At 38.9% G+C, this 16,564-nt stretch overlaps 1 protein-coding gene across 1 annotated transcript in view; it reads right to left on the bottom strand.

Annotated features, from left to right (window-relative positions):
- KCNQ1 (potassium voltage-gated channel subfamily Q member 1) overlaps nucleotides 1–16,564 on the bottom strand; it is a 462,809-nt gene that overhangs the window by 262,489 nt on the left and 183,756 nt on the right. The window contains exon 13 of the mRNA XM_042445270.1: nucleotides 13,391–13,511. Within this exon, the coding sequence (XP_042301204.1) occupies nucleotides 13,391–13,511 (121 nt within the window). The remainder of the gene's footprint in view (nucleotides 1–13,390; nucleotides 13,512–16,564) is intronic.

The following is a 16,564-nucleotide window of genomic DNA, read 5'->3' as shown; positions in this document are numbered from 1 at the left end:
GTGTCCCTTATATAAAATAACAAGATAAAAAATGCTTTAGGGATATTTAAAAATATATATTTTCAAACCATGGATAGTTGAATCCGTGGATGTATAATCCATGGATACAGAGGGATGGCTGTAATAATAATTTTAAAAGACTAAAAATGTATTAAATAATTTCTCACTTAAAATCAGACAACTTAAAGTCATTTAAAATAATCTTAAAATAACCTCGCAACCAAATCTAAATACATATAGAAATATATTTCTTCAATTAGCAATACCAATATCAAGTACATTTCTATACCACTTATCAGTGCAATTACACACTCCCTAAGCAGTTTACAATGTGTAAGCTAATTGCCCCCAACAAGATGGGTACTAATTTTAGTGACCTTGAAAGGATGCCAGGCTGAGTCAGCCCTGAGCCCTGGCTGGAATCCAGCTCACAACCTTGTGGTTTGTGAGTGAGTGGCTGCACTACAGACATTTAACCACTGCACCACCAGGGCTTCATTTACCTTGTCTCCCCCTCACCATTCTTTTGGGGTGATTTTTTTTTCTGTCTCAAAATTTAGATTGTAACTTTTTTTTGCCCTTGTCTAATGCCCAATGCATACTGGTGGTAACAAACAACTCCACAGACTTTCATCAGCAATAAGAAACTACTTTTCTGGACTGCAATTCCCAAAATCTCAGTGATTATGATGGCTGGGAGGGGGACATCCAAAAAAGTCCACTTTCCAGTTGTAAGCAATCTTAAGTAGGGTGGGGGCTAGGTTTATACTTTCAGCCCCTCTAAAAAGTGTGCTGATATTTGGTGATTCTCCTAAGGCATCTGAGAAATAGCATAAAAGCATTTTGCCATTAGGCAGGGCAGAACTCACTCTTTATGGATGGGTTGTGTGAAGGAGTATCCCCACTGCTGACACACACCACAATCCTATTCCTGTACTATGCTAGCATTAGCTATACCACTGTACACAATACTCATGTGGTGGAAAGGAGGAAAAGGCCAGCAGCTGTGAAATCAGGCAGTAAAAGCTAGCATAAGCAGGAATGAAGACTACCAGCTCTGAGCAAGTTATTTCACTAATGCTGGGCTTCTGGGTGGGTCAATGACTGAGCTCAGAAAGGTGGTTTAGATGACCACCTCTTATTTGACAAAAAGAATTTTCCAAGACAGCCTGATCATAATACCTTGGCTAAGGGGACCCACATGAAAGCCAGGCAATAGAGATAAGAGGGGTTCATAACCAGAAGCTTTCCCTCTTGATAGTAGCAATGATGACTTTTTGTTCCTTCCCTCACCACCACTGTGCAACACTCTAAACAGTGGAACAGTTAGCATAATGGACCATGGCTCTAGTTAGTGCACCAAGGGGATCTTGGCCATGGATTTTGGCATGGCTTATCTCAATGGAATGTAGAAAACAGAAATGGTTGGTATAGAAAGTGCCTCAACAAAGTGTGACAAGACAGTGTGCATCAGCCTGATTGCCATAGCAATGAAATATGTTCCAGTCTGAGATGTCCATTCTCCTTTCAGGTCATTCAACTGGCTTGATTTTCTTCTTGTGATGTTGTCACCATAGGTGAAATCTGATTGGGTCTATGAGCTGTGACATTACAGCATTCACCACATGATTCATGACTGGCATCTCCATCAAATAAGGAAGGAGAAAAGCCACACGAACAAAACTGAGGAGGGAAATTCTGTGGTGTAGTACCATAGGTCTATTTCTATATAAATACCATTATGCACTAAATGATTTTTCAGTTGTGGTAGGGATTATTATGTGGAACAGGATTTCTGTTTCTCTTTTTCAAACTTCAGCCCCCCTCCCGTTTCAACTACTGCTTTAAAAATGACCACAAAAATTCAGTGGCACACATGGGTCTCTTCATCCCACGTCTCTACAGAGAAACCTGTGTATTTACTAGCATAGTAAATAAGTTGTTTCCAGCTATGATGTACAACCTATGAAGAATTCCAAAGTGTTCAAGAAGGCCAGTGCATACCAGTTTTTTTTTTTAAAAACTGTGTGTGTGTGTGTGTTTTCAGATTATTTCAAAAATAAAATGGGTGGTACTTTTCAGTCTCAGGAGATAGCATTAGAAAGCTGTGGAAAATGTCAGATGAAATCCTTCTCATTCCCTTCACAAAATGGTTTAGCAGGACTGGGGAGAGGGAAAAAGTCCTAATGTGCTTACTTAAAAAAATTTTTTTTTAGAAATAATTGTGTTTTTAATTTTTTAAAAAACTGATTTACACAACAGCAAGATTGTTGCATTCCGTTGTTACTATTTAAATGTGTGCCTCAAATTTGATATGGGCAGGTTTGGTTTAGATTTCTGAAATGAAGAGCAGATGGTTTCAGAATAACTGCTAAAATCACTAGAGCTTTATGACAGCTCAGTAGCTGCTCCTCATTTATTGCAATTCAGGCCAACGGAATTAGGGCCAGGAGTGCAACTGCTCACTGCAATGATTTTCTCATTCCCACTAAATTCAGTGAGGAATTCTGGGTTAGAAACTGGATGCAAAAAAGAGACTTTCTAAGCTTATCATCTGGACTGGTTAAACAATCTTAGCTTCTTTAAGGTATTCAGGAATGTAGCAATATAACCCAAACAAATTATTCACTTGAGCTCTCCCATAACTTGATTTTTTCACCTTCTATGGAGTAATGATCACCTTTAAAATCACATAATTCATGTTCAACTGAAGCAGAAAACAAATGTAAGGCCCGGTACATACTGCCAAGAAGCAGCATTCAGACGGCGATTCAAGGGTTAGGGACCGCACACCAACCGAATGGTCCCTAACCCTAGGATGTCATGGCAGTGGCATAATGGTGGCCTCCCATCCATACAGGGGTTGCCATCATGATGTAAGTGACACACAGTGTATAGATGTCGCTGTGTGTCGCTTACATCAATGGCGCATTTGTGACATCCGTGCGGCATCCCAAGAAGAACCCGTTTTTGGGGTTCTTTTTGGGGTGGAGGGACACTGTGCAGTTTGGCTGCTGCGGCGTCCCTTTCGGAGAGGTATGTACCGGGCCAAAGTTAGTAACGCACTTCACCTCAGGGATATGGGAGTTCGGCATCCACAGAACTCACCTGCCTACATGAGCTTCCCCATTAATTTCAAAAGAGGAACTCAACTAAATTCATAGGGATGTGTCTAATGTGGACAACCATGCATGTGGAGGGGGATGGGGTGCATAAACTAAGTTTAAAATTTGTTGGATTGTTTTAAATATCATGCTCAGCTAGGAAAAAATATTTGGGGTAATTGTATGACCAAAACTGAAGTTTCAAAGAAGGAGGAGGGGGAGGAGGAGGGAGGTAAACACAGAGAAAAGTGAAAGAAAAGAAAAGAAGGAAATAAAAGACAGGGAGAGCATGACCCGTTGTCACCTTTAAATCCACCATCTTTAAGAAACAAATATCAAGCCAAAAATAAACTGTCACAGCGAAGTGTTTCTTGGAGTATTAATGACCAATAGTACTATATGCAATGTTTGAAATAAAAGGCTATATATATATATTATACCCAACACACACACACACACACACACACACATTTTTAAAAACATTTTCTGAGTTCAGCAATATGATGATAAGGACAACAATGATGAGCTCAGTGCATTTTTTTTAATGTCCCTTCTCCTTGCTCTTCCCAAACCTTAGTGTTTGCACATACCCCTCTGTGTGATGTCAAAAATAAACATTGGTAAGTCAGTGCATAGGCAGCTGCTCATTGTCCTTGCATTAGATGAGCCCTGTGCTTCTCAATAAGTAAGCAGCTGGAGTCTACTTTAATTACTTAACATCAGTCAAGCTGTATAACAACTCCTGGAGAACAAGGAACCTAATATTAATATTAATTTACAATGGGAAAGATGCAGATCTCTTGGCTACTTGAGGGAAGCAGAAAATCAACATACAAATGTATGTTTGCACTACAAGATGCATTTTTTTAAAATTATAGGTAAAAAAGTGACTGTTCTCTTCTGTTGGATTGTGAAACTACTGCTTTCTTCCTGCTCATTGTTGTTGCTCCATACTTTTCAAAAACAGTATTTACAACAGGATAGATTTCAGTGACTAGAATAAATAATTAAAAGCATGAAAACCAATCGTATCTTGATTATTCTACTACAATTCTGTTGGCAGATTATAGGGGGGGGATCCTATTTCTTGTCAGTTCTCCCAGACTGACCTGCTTTTAAAGATACAGCCTCTCCTCTGCTGATTCATTACATCTAATGAATGGAAATAACCCACACAACAGACAGTTTTTAAAGATGTCCTCCTTTCCTCCTCTATGGATATGGAGAAATTATTAATCATATTAATTCTACTGTTTAATGTAATCCAAAAGGGACACAAGGGGCAAAAATAAGGCCAGTCTAACAGTAATTTGTAACTAACACTGGAGGACTGTTTTGTTTTTCCCCCCTTCATTTTTGCTATTTTGTGAATGTAAAAAAAAAGGGGGGGGTAACTGTTGAAAAACCAGTAAGAATTGTTTTTCATGTAAAAAATTTCTAATTACTTAATGCAAAAGGAGGGAGAATCACACTTTCTCCACAGAACATCTCAACATGTAAGAAAACAGGGCTTTTTTGTTTGCTTGTTTTCTCTTCCCCGATATTTGGCTATATGCTTCCATTGAAAACTACTATTCAAATCCCCTCTGCAATCAATGATAAGGTTGTCTGCCTGAAAAACACATTTTAAATGTTTGCTACAATGCAAACACAGATGTGGTGACAGCAGGTCAGTCCTTGTATCTGACCACTTGAAAGTAAAAAAATCCAACAACCTGTATTTGTTCAGACTTTACAAGGGCCTTTAGAAATAAGACAGGAAGATAAAAGCAGGAATCATTTACAATATGAGCCATCCAGTCAATGTAAATAAGGATTCCACAACATAGCTGAGTACAAATGTTTGCTCTGGACAGCATGAACCCTTTAAACCAAGGAGCTGACTTCACATCACAGAAATAAAAGAGATTCCTTTAATAATCAAATTGCCATGAATATATAAGAGTACAACAGGGATGAAATATTCAAAATAAGTATGTCATTATAGTTGTCACCAACCCAACATTTCTTTGGAGGTGAGATTTTATAAACATTTGGTATTATATTAAATAGCATATATTTTATTAATTATCTAAAATGACTACACATGAAATACAAAATACAAAAAGGTCAACTTTTTTTAAAAAAGCTGTTATTTAAAAAGCTAACTATTTTTTTAAGGCAAAATGTCTAATGTTCAAACTCAGAGGCTTACACATAGAAAATCCACAAGAGAAAAGGAGATCCATCTCAAGGTGCTGAAAACAGAAGGGCCTGAAACAGAAGGGCCATTTGATGGGGCTTCCGGCCACATTCGGGGCTTAGCGTTTAGATGATGCACACCCCAAGTGCAGCCAGAAGCAGTGCCGAGGCCATGTCCTCATGGAAGAACTGGGTCCAAAAGGAGAGAACAAAATCCTCTTCTTTTGCTGGCTCAGCTCAGGACCGTGGTGGTAGCCCGGATCAGGGCTGGAGCCATGCGGTTGCTGCAGTCCTGGAGGAATTGGTGCCAGAACAGCTGTGCTCTGCATTTTTTGGCCTAGTTCTTGGGCCTTGGTGGATGAAAAGGTTAGTAAGATTTTAAACTAATAAATGACAACTTTTAAAGCATCCTGAGATGGGTTTCCTTTTATTCTTGTGGATTTTACGGGATGCTCCCTAGTTCATACTCTTTTGTACAAGGTAAGGACATAGCAACACTTACAATGAATCTGATTAGTGTTCACAGTAACACTAAACCACCCAGTTGTGGTAACAGCTGTGACAACTGTATGCCAACAGAAATAAATATGATCAGGTAAAAGAGAGTAACTAAATAAATAGAAAATCTTAGCTGCAATAAGGCACACTCATGATGTACGGAACGTGCAGTGATGTACAGACGCTGTGCGGCAGTGACATCATCATGGCGGTGCCCGTGTGGACAGGATGCTGCCATGATGCCGCCACCCATACAGACTAGGATTCCGGAGCGTGTGGTTGCTGAGTGCTCTGGAACCCTAGTTTCAGCACTGGCACACCACTTTTGGCCGGTGTGTCTCGGGCCTAAGTCTGTAAATGCAATTCCTACTTCTATTTGTTTATTTTTTATTCTCACCTCTCTTTTTTTATCCTAGGTGGATGTGGGTTGCTCCCCTTGCCATTTCAGAATGACTAACGCCAACGTCTCATTCTTGAGATGGCACAGAGAAGTAACATACTCAAGACTCTAATAATGGGTGGGACTAAAACTTTCTATGATACTATCACCAGAACACTGTCCTACCAAAAGTAGTGTGAGCTGATGTATATCTATCCAACCTAAAATGCCTAATAAAGGTCATTGGCTTTTCCGAACCAGATGCAGATACCAGAAGCCACAGACCTCATTGAATGAAGCCAAACTGACTATATCCTTGACTTGTCATAATCACAGTACAAATGAATACATGTTTTAATCCATCTAGCAAGCACAGTCTTAGATGCTTTTTGACCTATCATTTGTTAATACAGTAACGTGAAATAAATAAAGCTTCTATGTGTTTAAATTGTAAATATCTTTTTATATAAACCCTTCCTATATCCAAAGTATGCCATTTATATTACACTGGATGCTATGGACATGGACAGAAAGTAGGCAAATAAATTGCTTCCATTACTCCCCTTTCTGGAATGTACTTAGGTAAAAATCTCGGGTCCAAAATCAGTATTAATCTCTCTTGCTCAAATTTTGGTAAGTCTGTTCAAAATTAAATTTAAATCCCATGTAGTGAAACAATGTGCAGTAGGATATGTTATAATTGTTGCACCCCTTAAAATCACTTAACATGAGAGTGTGTATGCAAAGAAACACTCACAACTCTGGCCTCAACCTCTTCGATAGGCCCTCTTGTAGTAGCTGCAAGATATGCTTCACATCTACTCCTCTCATGTTCAAATTATTTGAAGTACACCCATTTTCAAACATTTTCCATGTCCTTCTATAAATATTTTGAGTTGACTTTCTTCTAGATGACAAAATAATGTCAATTACTTTTCATGAAAAAACCTGCAACTCTAAAGTTTTCTTTTCAAAACTCAAGCAGCTAGGTCTAACTAATCCAGATTTGGGTGACTGACTGATCACTGATTTAATAGGTCTGGATGTTTTGGCAACCTCCACAGAGGCACCACTGGCATTTGTACTAGTAGGGAAACCATGGCCTGAAGGGGCCAATACAGTGCAATCAGTACCACCAATGGTTTCTCTTCTTGCCATTTGAGAAGTACCCTGAGCAGTATCTGCACAGGTGGGAAAGCATAATAGCAGCTGTTTGGCCACAGAACCACCAGTGTATCAATAGCTTCTGCATCTTTGCTTCCAATGATTGAAAATAAAGGCCTTAATCTGAAATCCTTTGCAGAAGCAAACAAGGCTATTTGAAATGGCCCCAAACAATTGTTTAAATGCTCAAAAACTGCATAATTCAGTGTCCAATCTCCTGGTTGCACTCTATTCTGTTTTAAGCAATCCACATGAACATTTACTTTGCTCTTGAGATACACTGCTGAAATTAACTTGAGATTTTTCTCAGCTCATCTAAACAATCTGTGTGATTTTGCTTTCAAGTACATAGTGAGTGAGCACAAACCTCCCTGGTTGCAGATATGTGCTTGGACGGTCATCTTATCTGCCTAAACATGAACATGTACTACTAACACAAAATTGAGCAGAGCCAACTACACTGCTTTTATCTCCAGATAGTTTATATTGTGTGCCCTGTCTCAAACACTCCATAACCCAGCTGCTCAAGAAAGCATTGATGCTGCTACTGAAGATCTTATAGGCCCGGTACAGATGGGCCCTGAAGGATGCCCTCGTCACATGCGAGGGACAATCCGCCCACACTTCCCTCACCCCTCGCATGTGACGAGGGTGTCCTTGCTGCATGGCGCCGAATAGACGGTGTGCATAATGATGATGTCCCTGTTGCGCAGCCTCCAGATGGAGCCGTGCAGCAGTGACATACTTGTGCCGTCGCCAGCAGTTTGCGATGGCACAAAAAGGAGCCACTTTTCAGTGCTCCTTTTTTTCTCACATAGCCGCATTGCACAATTTGGTTGCTGTGGCGTGGCTGTACCCCACCACTGTTAATGCCAAGGCCTCATGAGCCTTTCTCAGAGCTCTGTTTACTCTTTCCTCAGCAACTTCCTCAAGAACTCAATGTTCTTCACATGGGGCAACGGCTCCATAAACAAGATCTGGAATTGCCCCATCATTGGGACTTTCAGAAACTCCACTTCTGCCTTATCAAAGGAATAACGTTTCTGACTATATCCTAAAAACCTCCTGGTGTTAATGAAGTTCCACATTCCATTTCAATTAACTCTTTTAACATCTCCGATAAAGGTATATCACCTCAGCCCCAGATGTACCTGTCTCTTGAGAACTGATGCTACCCTGTTGCCTTTACCATTAGAGCCATCTTATTTAGAACTCCTGTTTCAGTCATTTAATCCTAACGTCTACAACACTCTCCTCAATAAACTCCTAAATGAGTCACTCTGAAATAATCTATTTGAATTTACTTCCTTTCTTTCCTCCCCATCAGAATAACTAAATTCCTCTGTCACTACATCTTCATCTTCTAGGTTATCATCCCAGTTGTTATTACTGCCCACTATTTCTGTAAAGAAATCTGTAAAGTCTACTTCAGTAATTTTCCTTTTTTTACCCATTAAATTCTCATTCTTAATCCTTACATTTTCAAAATTCTGCCTATCATACTTGCCTTGTAGGACTGGTTTGCTGTGCTGCTGAATTCCTTGACCTGTCAAATTCATCATCTTTAATGTATTTATATGTGACTGTCAATCAAATGGTATAAAATTCATTACATTCAAATTCATTAGATTAATCTTGTTAAACTCCTTAATCTCAGCCCCTGCCTCGCTGCTGCAACTGGTTAGCACTGCATTCACCTCTTTATTAAGAGCCCCTCTAACCATGCTGTTAAGATCAGAAGTTGTAATATTTGTGGTTATCTTATTTACCCCCACCCTAGAAATATTCTCAGAGGGATATATCTTAGACCTCTAATTCACTTGACTCTAGTAGCATATCACCTGACTTCTCTTCAGTGTGGCAATGCAACTCCCTTTGCTTCTCATATTCAATATAACTTACAGTTAGTACATCTCTAAACATTCTCTTTAAGTAACTAATAAAATCACTAGAAATATAGAGAACTACTGTGTAACTTAAACAGTTCCCCTTAGGCAGCTCCTTCGCTCCCATGTCCCCATTTGGAGGATCAACTTACTTTGACACCATAGGGATCAAGCCTGCTCCAACTATGCAGCTGTGTATTGACATAGCTACAGCCCTTGGCTTGGAATCAGCAATTTCAAAATGGCGGTTTAAGACAACCCTTGGAGACTCCTCTTCTGCAGCAGCATTCTTCTCTAACTTAAAATGGTCAGCAGTAGTGATTTTAAGGGTCTGTCAGTCCAAAGAGGTTTTTGGAGACTTTGCTGTTGTTGCAGAGCTCCTCTCCTGTTTTACCAAACTAACAGAAGTGGTCTTCATGATTAGCATGCCTCTTAGACTGCTGTGTTAGATCAGAAATGTCCTTAACTGCAAAGCCTTGTTTATGTTCACCATCTTCAATGCTCTATCTCTCATAAGTCAATTTCAAATCCTCCACCTCATTCTCACTAGTAGATTAGAATATCTTTCTGAACTCTGTTTTTATTTTGTATCCTCAGAGATCTGCTCAGCAGAGGTCATCTGGGCAGAAGTGGTTTTTATTTATTCACATCCCCTGGTTAGCTGGTCTGGCCACTGGGAAATGGAATACCCTTTGGGTTTTTTAAAAATCTCTGCCTGTTGTTGTTTAACCTCCTGTGTATTCTCCTCTCTAGCCTTCTTTTACATTGTTTATTCCTACTAATTTACTTTCTAAACATTTTAAATACTACTCTAACAGAATAAGAGACGGGAAAAACCACATCAGGTTGGCAGGGCAGGAAATGTAAAACTGACAGAAGAAGGAAGGAGTCCTAACAATTGTAAATGAAAGAAAAAGTGGGTCCTGCCTAGTCGGGAAGGCATGTGGGGATTAACCCAATCATGGTGGATTGCTCCTCTGTGCCACCCTGAGAATGTCTTCTTCTTTTCTTTTCTTTTTTTCTTTTAAATAGAAAATGGAAGTGATCACTCATGTTCTCTTTGGCCTAAAACAGACATTGGGAAGAAATTATGTAAAGTTGCAAAACATGCACCATAGAGGCTTCTGGGGGGTACAATTTTGTATTTCCCCTATTTGGGTGGGTCAAAAAGCTGAAAGAACTCACAGGCTATACTTTGCTCACTCCTGCCCTAGAGTGAAGAGCAAGAAAGGATAATACCAAGACAGAATACAGACAAATAAAGAGATGTATCATTAGAATATTCCCCAATGTATAAAAGAATATATGGGGGGGAGGGGATGAAAACCTCATTGCAAACAGGAAATTAGCACATTTCTGGAAAATGGATCATTTGTTGTTAGCTGCCCTTGAGTCAACTCCGACTCCTGGTGACCCTGTGGATGAGACACCTCCAAGACTCCCTATCCTCCACTGCTCTGATGTCAAGCTGTATTATTTCTTTAATTCAGATGCAGCCTGCTGCTGGTTTACGGCTCCTGGTCCCATAGGATGTTCCTGCCATACTTGTGATGAAATAAACAAGCACCACTTGCAAAAGCTTCTCTGTCCTTCCAAACTAAGTGGAAACAGAGATTTTAAACACATTCCTTAATCTGACTCTTACCAGGCAAGCTTCCTAATAGTACAGTAGGTAACCAATATTTTTGCCAGGTGATTTATGTAGCTTGTCAAAGAGAAGTAATTTTACGCTCTCAGGTGAAAGCTGTATTTTGCCAAGTGCATGCCTCCAATTCACACAGTGGCCCTTACTCATGCCTTTGTGGTTATGGAAGCATGGGTGTTTTTTTATATACATATACTTGTTCAGTTTCATGGTCCCTGGGGCAAATTAATTTATATGCAGTTCTACAGTCCAAGATTCAACAGCACATTATTCGTACTGATTCTGCAGTCCTTCCTCTCTGACTAAACATTTCTGTATTATATAGCTAGGCTATAAAATATTCTCCATGCTTATATGTGTCTTATAGAGCATGAACCAATTTTCCAGCCTGAAACGAAGCTGCCTTTGATCGAATATTTTAATCTTGGTTATATGAATTGGTTAAATATATTTGGGACCGGCCAAAAAAGTGCTTTAAAATACTTGTATCATGAGTTCTACCATCCTAGCTTATTAACTCTGAAGAGCTATTGGTTCACAGAGCTATTTAGGAAAGAGGGGGAAAGGAATATTCTAAGTCAAAGTTACAAGAGCATCACAAACATTCATCTATGGATTATCTTTGAAAATAAATAATCTTTCTTTATTATGACAATTTAAGACTTTCTTTAGCCAAAGATTAATAACAGGCAATGGGTTTTTATCATATTGCAAATTGTGCAATCTGTGCTAAATCTACACTTCTGTGATTGTGTATTAGCTAGATAGGCAGAGAGATAGATATATAGATAGACTGTCATGCTGATAAGGATACATACAAAATGTAGCAAACTTAAATCAAATATTGCACAGATATTTTAACAGAACGTTGAGGTGGATTTTCAACTGATCATGCTTAAGACACAATTGTACGAAATAAACTGTATGTGTCTGTGCATCTGACATACATGATTTGCAATGCCACTGATGCTTTAGAAGGAATTGTTTTATTCTCTTCCATTGAACACTTTAAGAGGGACATCAGCAATGCAATCACAACATAACATGTTGCTCAACAGAAGAACAGCCTAAACCAGTCAACAGTCTTGAGGCCATGTGCCACTACTGTCTTTGGAACCCATGAACTTTTTAGACTCCCCAGATCCCTTCTTTTCTAGTCAAATAAGGATTACATTGCCCTTCCTAGGCAACCTGTCGAATGGCAATTCACCTTTTAAAAAGGTGGCAAAGCCCCACTGCATGCCCCCCTATTTTTAAATTTTTCTCCCATGACAAATATCTTTTACCTTATAGTATCACTCAATTTCCTCTCCCCCCACCTTAATAATCTTCATTAATAACCCTCACTGTCTATCACCATATCTCCAAATCATGTTGAGAGGATTCACAAATGGGATGTATATTGTCAATAACAACCAAAATACACTTTTTCAGGGGGGGAAAAGTTTAATTAAATAATGGTTTAAATCTAGAGTTCACACAGCGTAACAAAGGCCTTCCAGATCACTTCAAAATTATCCTCTATGATTTCTCCTTTTGCTAATATCATTTTATATGTCAGATTTTCTAATAGTGCTATAGACCAGATTCTATTTATCTACTTTTGTACTGGAAGACCTTCTAAAGTTTTCCATTTCACTATTTCTAATCTTCCAGCACTTAACAGAATATCCTTATTTGGCAATCTTCCATTTTCTTTTTCGAACAAGGAAATGAAAAGTAATGCTCCTATAAGCCTCACTCATTGTTCATCATTAAAAAAACATCCATTTTACAAAACCTGAAATGGACTTCTGACTGCTTCTGGATGTTTTCTTTTTCTTCTTCTTTTTAACATTTTTATTTTATTTTTATTGCATTTTTGGCAGCCCAATCAAGCCCAAGTTGAGTCCCCTTATCTGGAATTCCGAAATCCAAAATACTAATACTAAATAAATAAATAAATCTTTAAAAATCCCAAATTGTCCACCTGGGTGGCTGAGATAGTGACACCTTTGCTTTCTGATGGCTCGGTGTGCACAAATGTTGCTTTATGCACAAATTTATTGAAAACATTCTGTATAAAATTACCTGCTGGTTCTGTGTATAAAATTTTTAAGAAAACATAAATGAATTCCCACGTTCAGACTTGAGTTTCATCTCTAAGATATCACATTATGTGATGGAACATCTTAAACACTTCTGGTCTCACCCATTTCAGATAAGGGAGACTCAACCTCTATCTACATTATAAAATAAATATGAAAAGAATATCCAGTTATTCAGTAATGAATAAGAAGACCTTTCACTGAAATGTGGAACACCAGATTTAATGCTAGGCATTACCTAAAAAACAAACTAGTTCTACAGGCAGAATGATCATTCATTATACTCAAGAATATTTTTAAATGAATACTATCTAGATGTTAGATATAACCCATAACCTGGGATCATGTTTTGCCAATAACTGAAGTATTTCTTGAATTACAGATTTGCTTGTTCTAGCACATACTGATTAAACTTGTCTGATGGTAGAAGAATTTGGAAGACTTACTGTGAGATGTGTGTTATTGGGGTCAGCAGTGTTTCACCCTCCAGGTCAAGTTCATCAGCAAAGCTATTAGTCCTAATGAATGGTCCTGTGTTTGCATCTAAAAATGGAGAGTTCCTTTTCACTGTGGAAAAGAAACAGGCAGGTAAGGGTTAAATCATTCTGTTGCATATATATTTTAAGGGCAATACCTAAGATATTTCAGAGACCTCAATGGAAAGTATGGGTAAAATAACAAAAAGGCAAACTCAGAAAAAAGCTTATAATGCCACAAGTATGTTAAATGGGATTAGGGTATATGCAAAGAACAGAAGATTATGGGATTTATTGCTTTTCCCCTAACAAATCTGATATGATAATACTTAAGGGATAAAAATGATCTCTTCTTATATAGAAAGTAGTATTTTGTGGACTTGGATGGAAGCATACTCAAAATATTAAGCAGAACCAAGAACCCTCAAAAACATTATTTTATATGAGCGATCACATATTAAAAATATATTTTTTAAAAAAATATTGAATGCTATCTTGATGGTATGCCAGACATTTCCACCTAATACAACTATCATGAAATACTGTACCGTGTTTTTGGTATGGCCAGTGTACTAAACTGTGAGAAACCCAAGTTCAAATCTCCCCTTGGCCATGAAGGATAACCTCTGTGTTTTTCTCACAGAGATGGTGTCCAAGCTCTTTACATAGAGCTTGGAAAGCAGATTATGAATGCAACAGACAAGCAGGAGTGTGAAAGTGGAAAATGGATGGTGTTTTGACAAAACTTCAATGGAAAAGAGGAAAAGCCATTCCTTGGACTGCATGACTAGAGATGATCTTCCACTAATTCCTATTAGCGCTGTGGACTTAGATGAAGAATAACATAGGTTGACATAAAGGACCTTGAAGTTGCTCCAAAGCCACAGAATATAATACAGTCATCCCACCCTTTTTGTGGTCCTGGAATCTGCAACCTCGCTCTTTGCAGACGGTGAGCAGGGAGGGGGAAAATGGTGCACGCACCCGACCACTGAAATACATGGGACCACAATATTGGAGAGTTTTCAGATTCTTGCAGAGGGTGGTCCGGAATGGATCCCCCACGATTCAGAAGGGACGACTGTAGTACAATTCCTCAAATTAGTGGACACAAGATATCAAGTATCCTTTTTCATTCAAGCAGAAGTTGTATACTTCATGCACTACTGGCAGTGCATTACATTCTTCATGGTAAGAATTATCCAGAGAAAGTGCTCATGAGTAATGTGTCCTTCTCATTGCACATCCGTCCTTAATCAAAGCTCTGTGCTAGAAAGGGATGGGATGGAGTGGGAAATGATTGCCACGGAGTCTTACGTCATGCCAATGAAATGGTGGCTAAGGCAATCTGGATATACATTGCCTTAAGGTCTTATTACTCTAATAGTATAAGATGTACTACAGGATACAAGACTGGAATCCTCTTGGTGTTTTGCATCAGAATAACTGTCTGATACTCAAGCATAGGTACGTTTTTGCAGAGGTGTACAACAGGAGTGTGTGTAAAGGGATGTCTTTCCTGAGATCACTAACTTTCAGTGCCTTCCACCCACCCTGAGGTGCCCACCACCATTTTACTTGTCCTGCTCCTATTACTTGTCAAAGTGCCTATCTCTTATTTGTACACAAAGTGATATGTAAATTCAATCCCCTGACAATTTCACCTTTTACCCTTAATTCATTTCTGTGTACGTGCTTTCAGGTTGCTTGTTGGCTTATGATGACCTCTTATTTCATTATGTGCATGTGTATGTTTCTTCAAGTTGCCTATAGCCTTATGGTGACCTCATGAATTTCATAGGGTTGTTTTAAGATGAGGAATACTCAAAGGTGGTTTTGTCAGTTCCTTCCTCTAAAATATAGCCTAGAACACCTGGTATTCATGGGCAGTCTCTGGTCAGTACAGTCTCCAAGTACTAACTAGAGCTGTTCCTGCTTAGTTTCCAAAATTAGGCAGGATCTCATGCCTTAAGAGTATTTTGTTGTTGTTGCTACTGAGCGCCTTCAAATCATTTCCAACTTATGGCAACCCTAAGGTGACTCTATCAGAATTTTCTGAGGCTGAGATTGTGTGACTTGCCCAAGATCACCCAATGGGGATCGAACCCTGATCTCAAGGGCCAAAGCTTGGAAGGAGTGATCTCTGGCTGCTCCAGCTGCAATTGCTCCAGGACTATGACAACTGTATGCTTTGCTTCTGAAGTGAGCTGCCGCAGTGGTCCCAAACAGGCTACTGGCAGGAGCTGATTAAATTAGCTCATTTTACTGGCAGCTTCAGGGCGACTGAAGCAGCATTGGAGGAGCTACCAGCTTCTTTGGGGGGGGGGGGTCCTAAACACCACGCCCTCGAAGCAGCTGGAAGTCACTATTTGGCCCATCTGTTTTGGGCCCTAGAGGCTAAGTCCTATCATCAAACTATTACACTATGCTGGCTCTCTCAGAGTATTTTAAGTATACCTAGATTAGGTACCATCCACAACAGATAACCTGTTGTGAATAGTACCTAATTTAGATATACTTAAAATACCCTAAGAGAGCTACCATGTTGTAACGACTCAGAATGAATTTAAAAATCAGTGAATTGCATCAATGAGATTTAAGTTAGTCATGATTTTAGTGGGTCTTCTCTAACTATGACTAAACCTTGATCTAACCCAGTAAAAAATTAGTAACTGTTCATGTGAAGTGGAAAGTGATGGAAATGACAGATGAAAAAAATCCTTGAAAGTACTTTTTTATTTCCATGATCTTGCAAAGTGTGGCTTTAATACAATTTTATTTTATTTTCTAGTCATCCTCAATAAATGGAAATTAGATGTACATAGGATCTACATAGGAAGATTTAAGGAAGAGGTAGTGAAACATGCTGAAAGGGAGACAACCTGCATTAAGGCAGGAATGCCTTTCAGCACTGGAGAATATAGTTTATTGGGCTTCCATCCCGCTGACAATTTTATTTCTCTTGTCAAAAGCTAGGAACAAAAATGATGCAATTGCTATTTTGTAAAAAGGAAAAAAACAAAGCCCTGCAAAAGGGGGAAAGGATGGGCAGAATCAGAAAATGGAAAAAACTAAAACGAGAACAAGCTGAAATTTTACAAGACAGCTTGTGTGTGTGTTTGATTTATGGAGCCATAAAATCAA

This window comes from Sceloporus undulatus, chromosome 1 (genome assembly GCF_019175285.1).
Source record: "Sceloporus undulatus isolate JIND9_A2432 ecotype Alabama chromosome 1, SceUnd_v1.1, whole genome shotgun sequence".
Taxonomy (NCBI): Eukaryota; Metazoa; Chordata; class Lepidosauria; order Squamata; family Phrynosomatidae; genus Sceloporus; species Sceloporus undulatus.
Note: the sequence above shows the minus strand (reverse complement) of the source record. Positions and strands in the feature narration are given on the sequence as shown.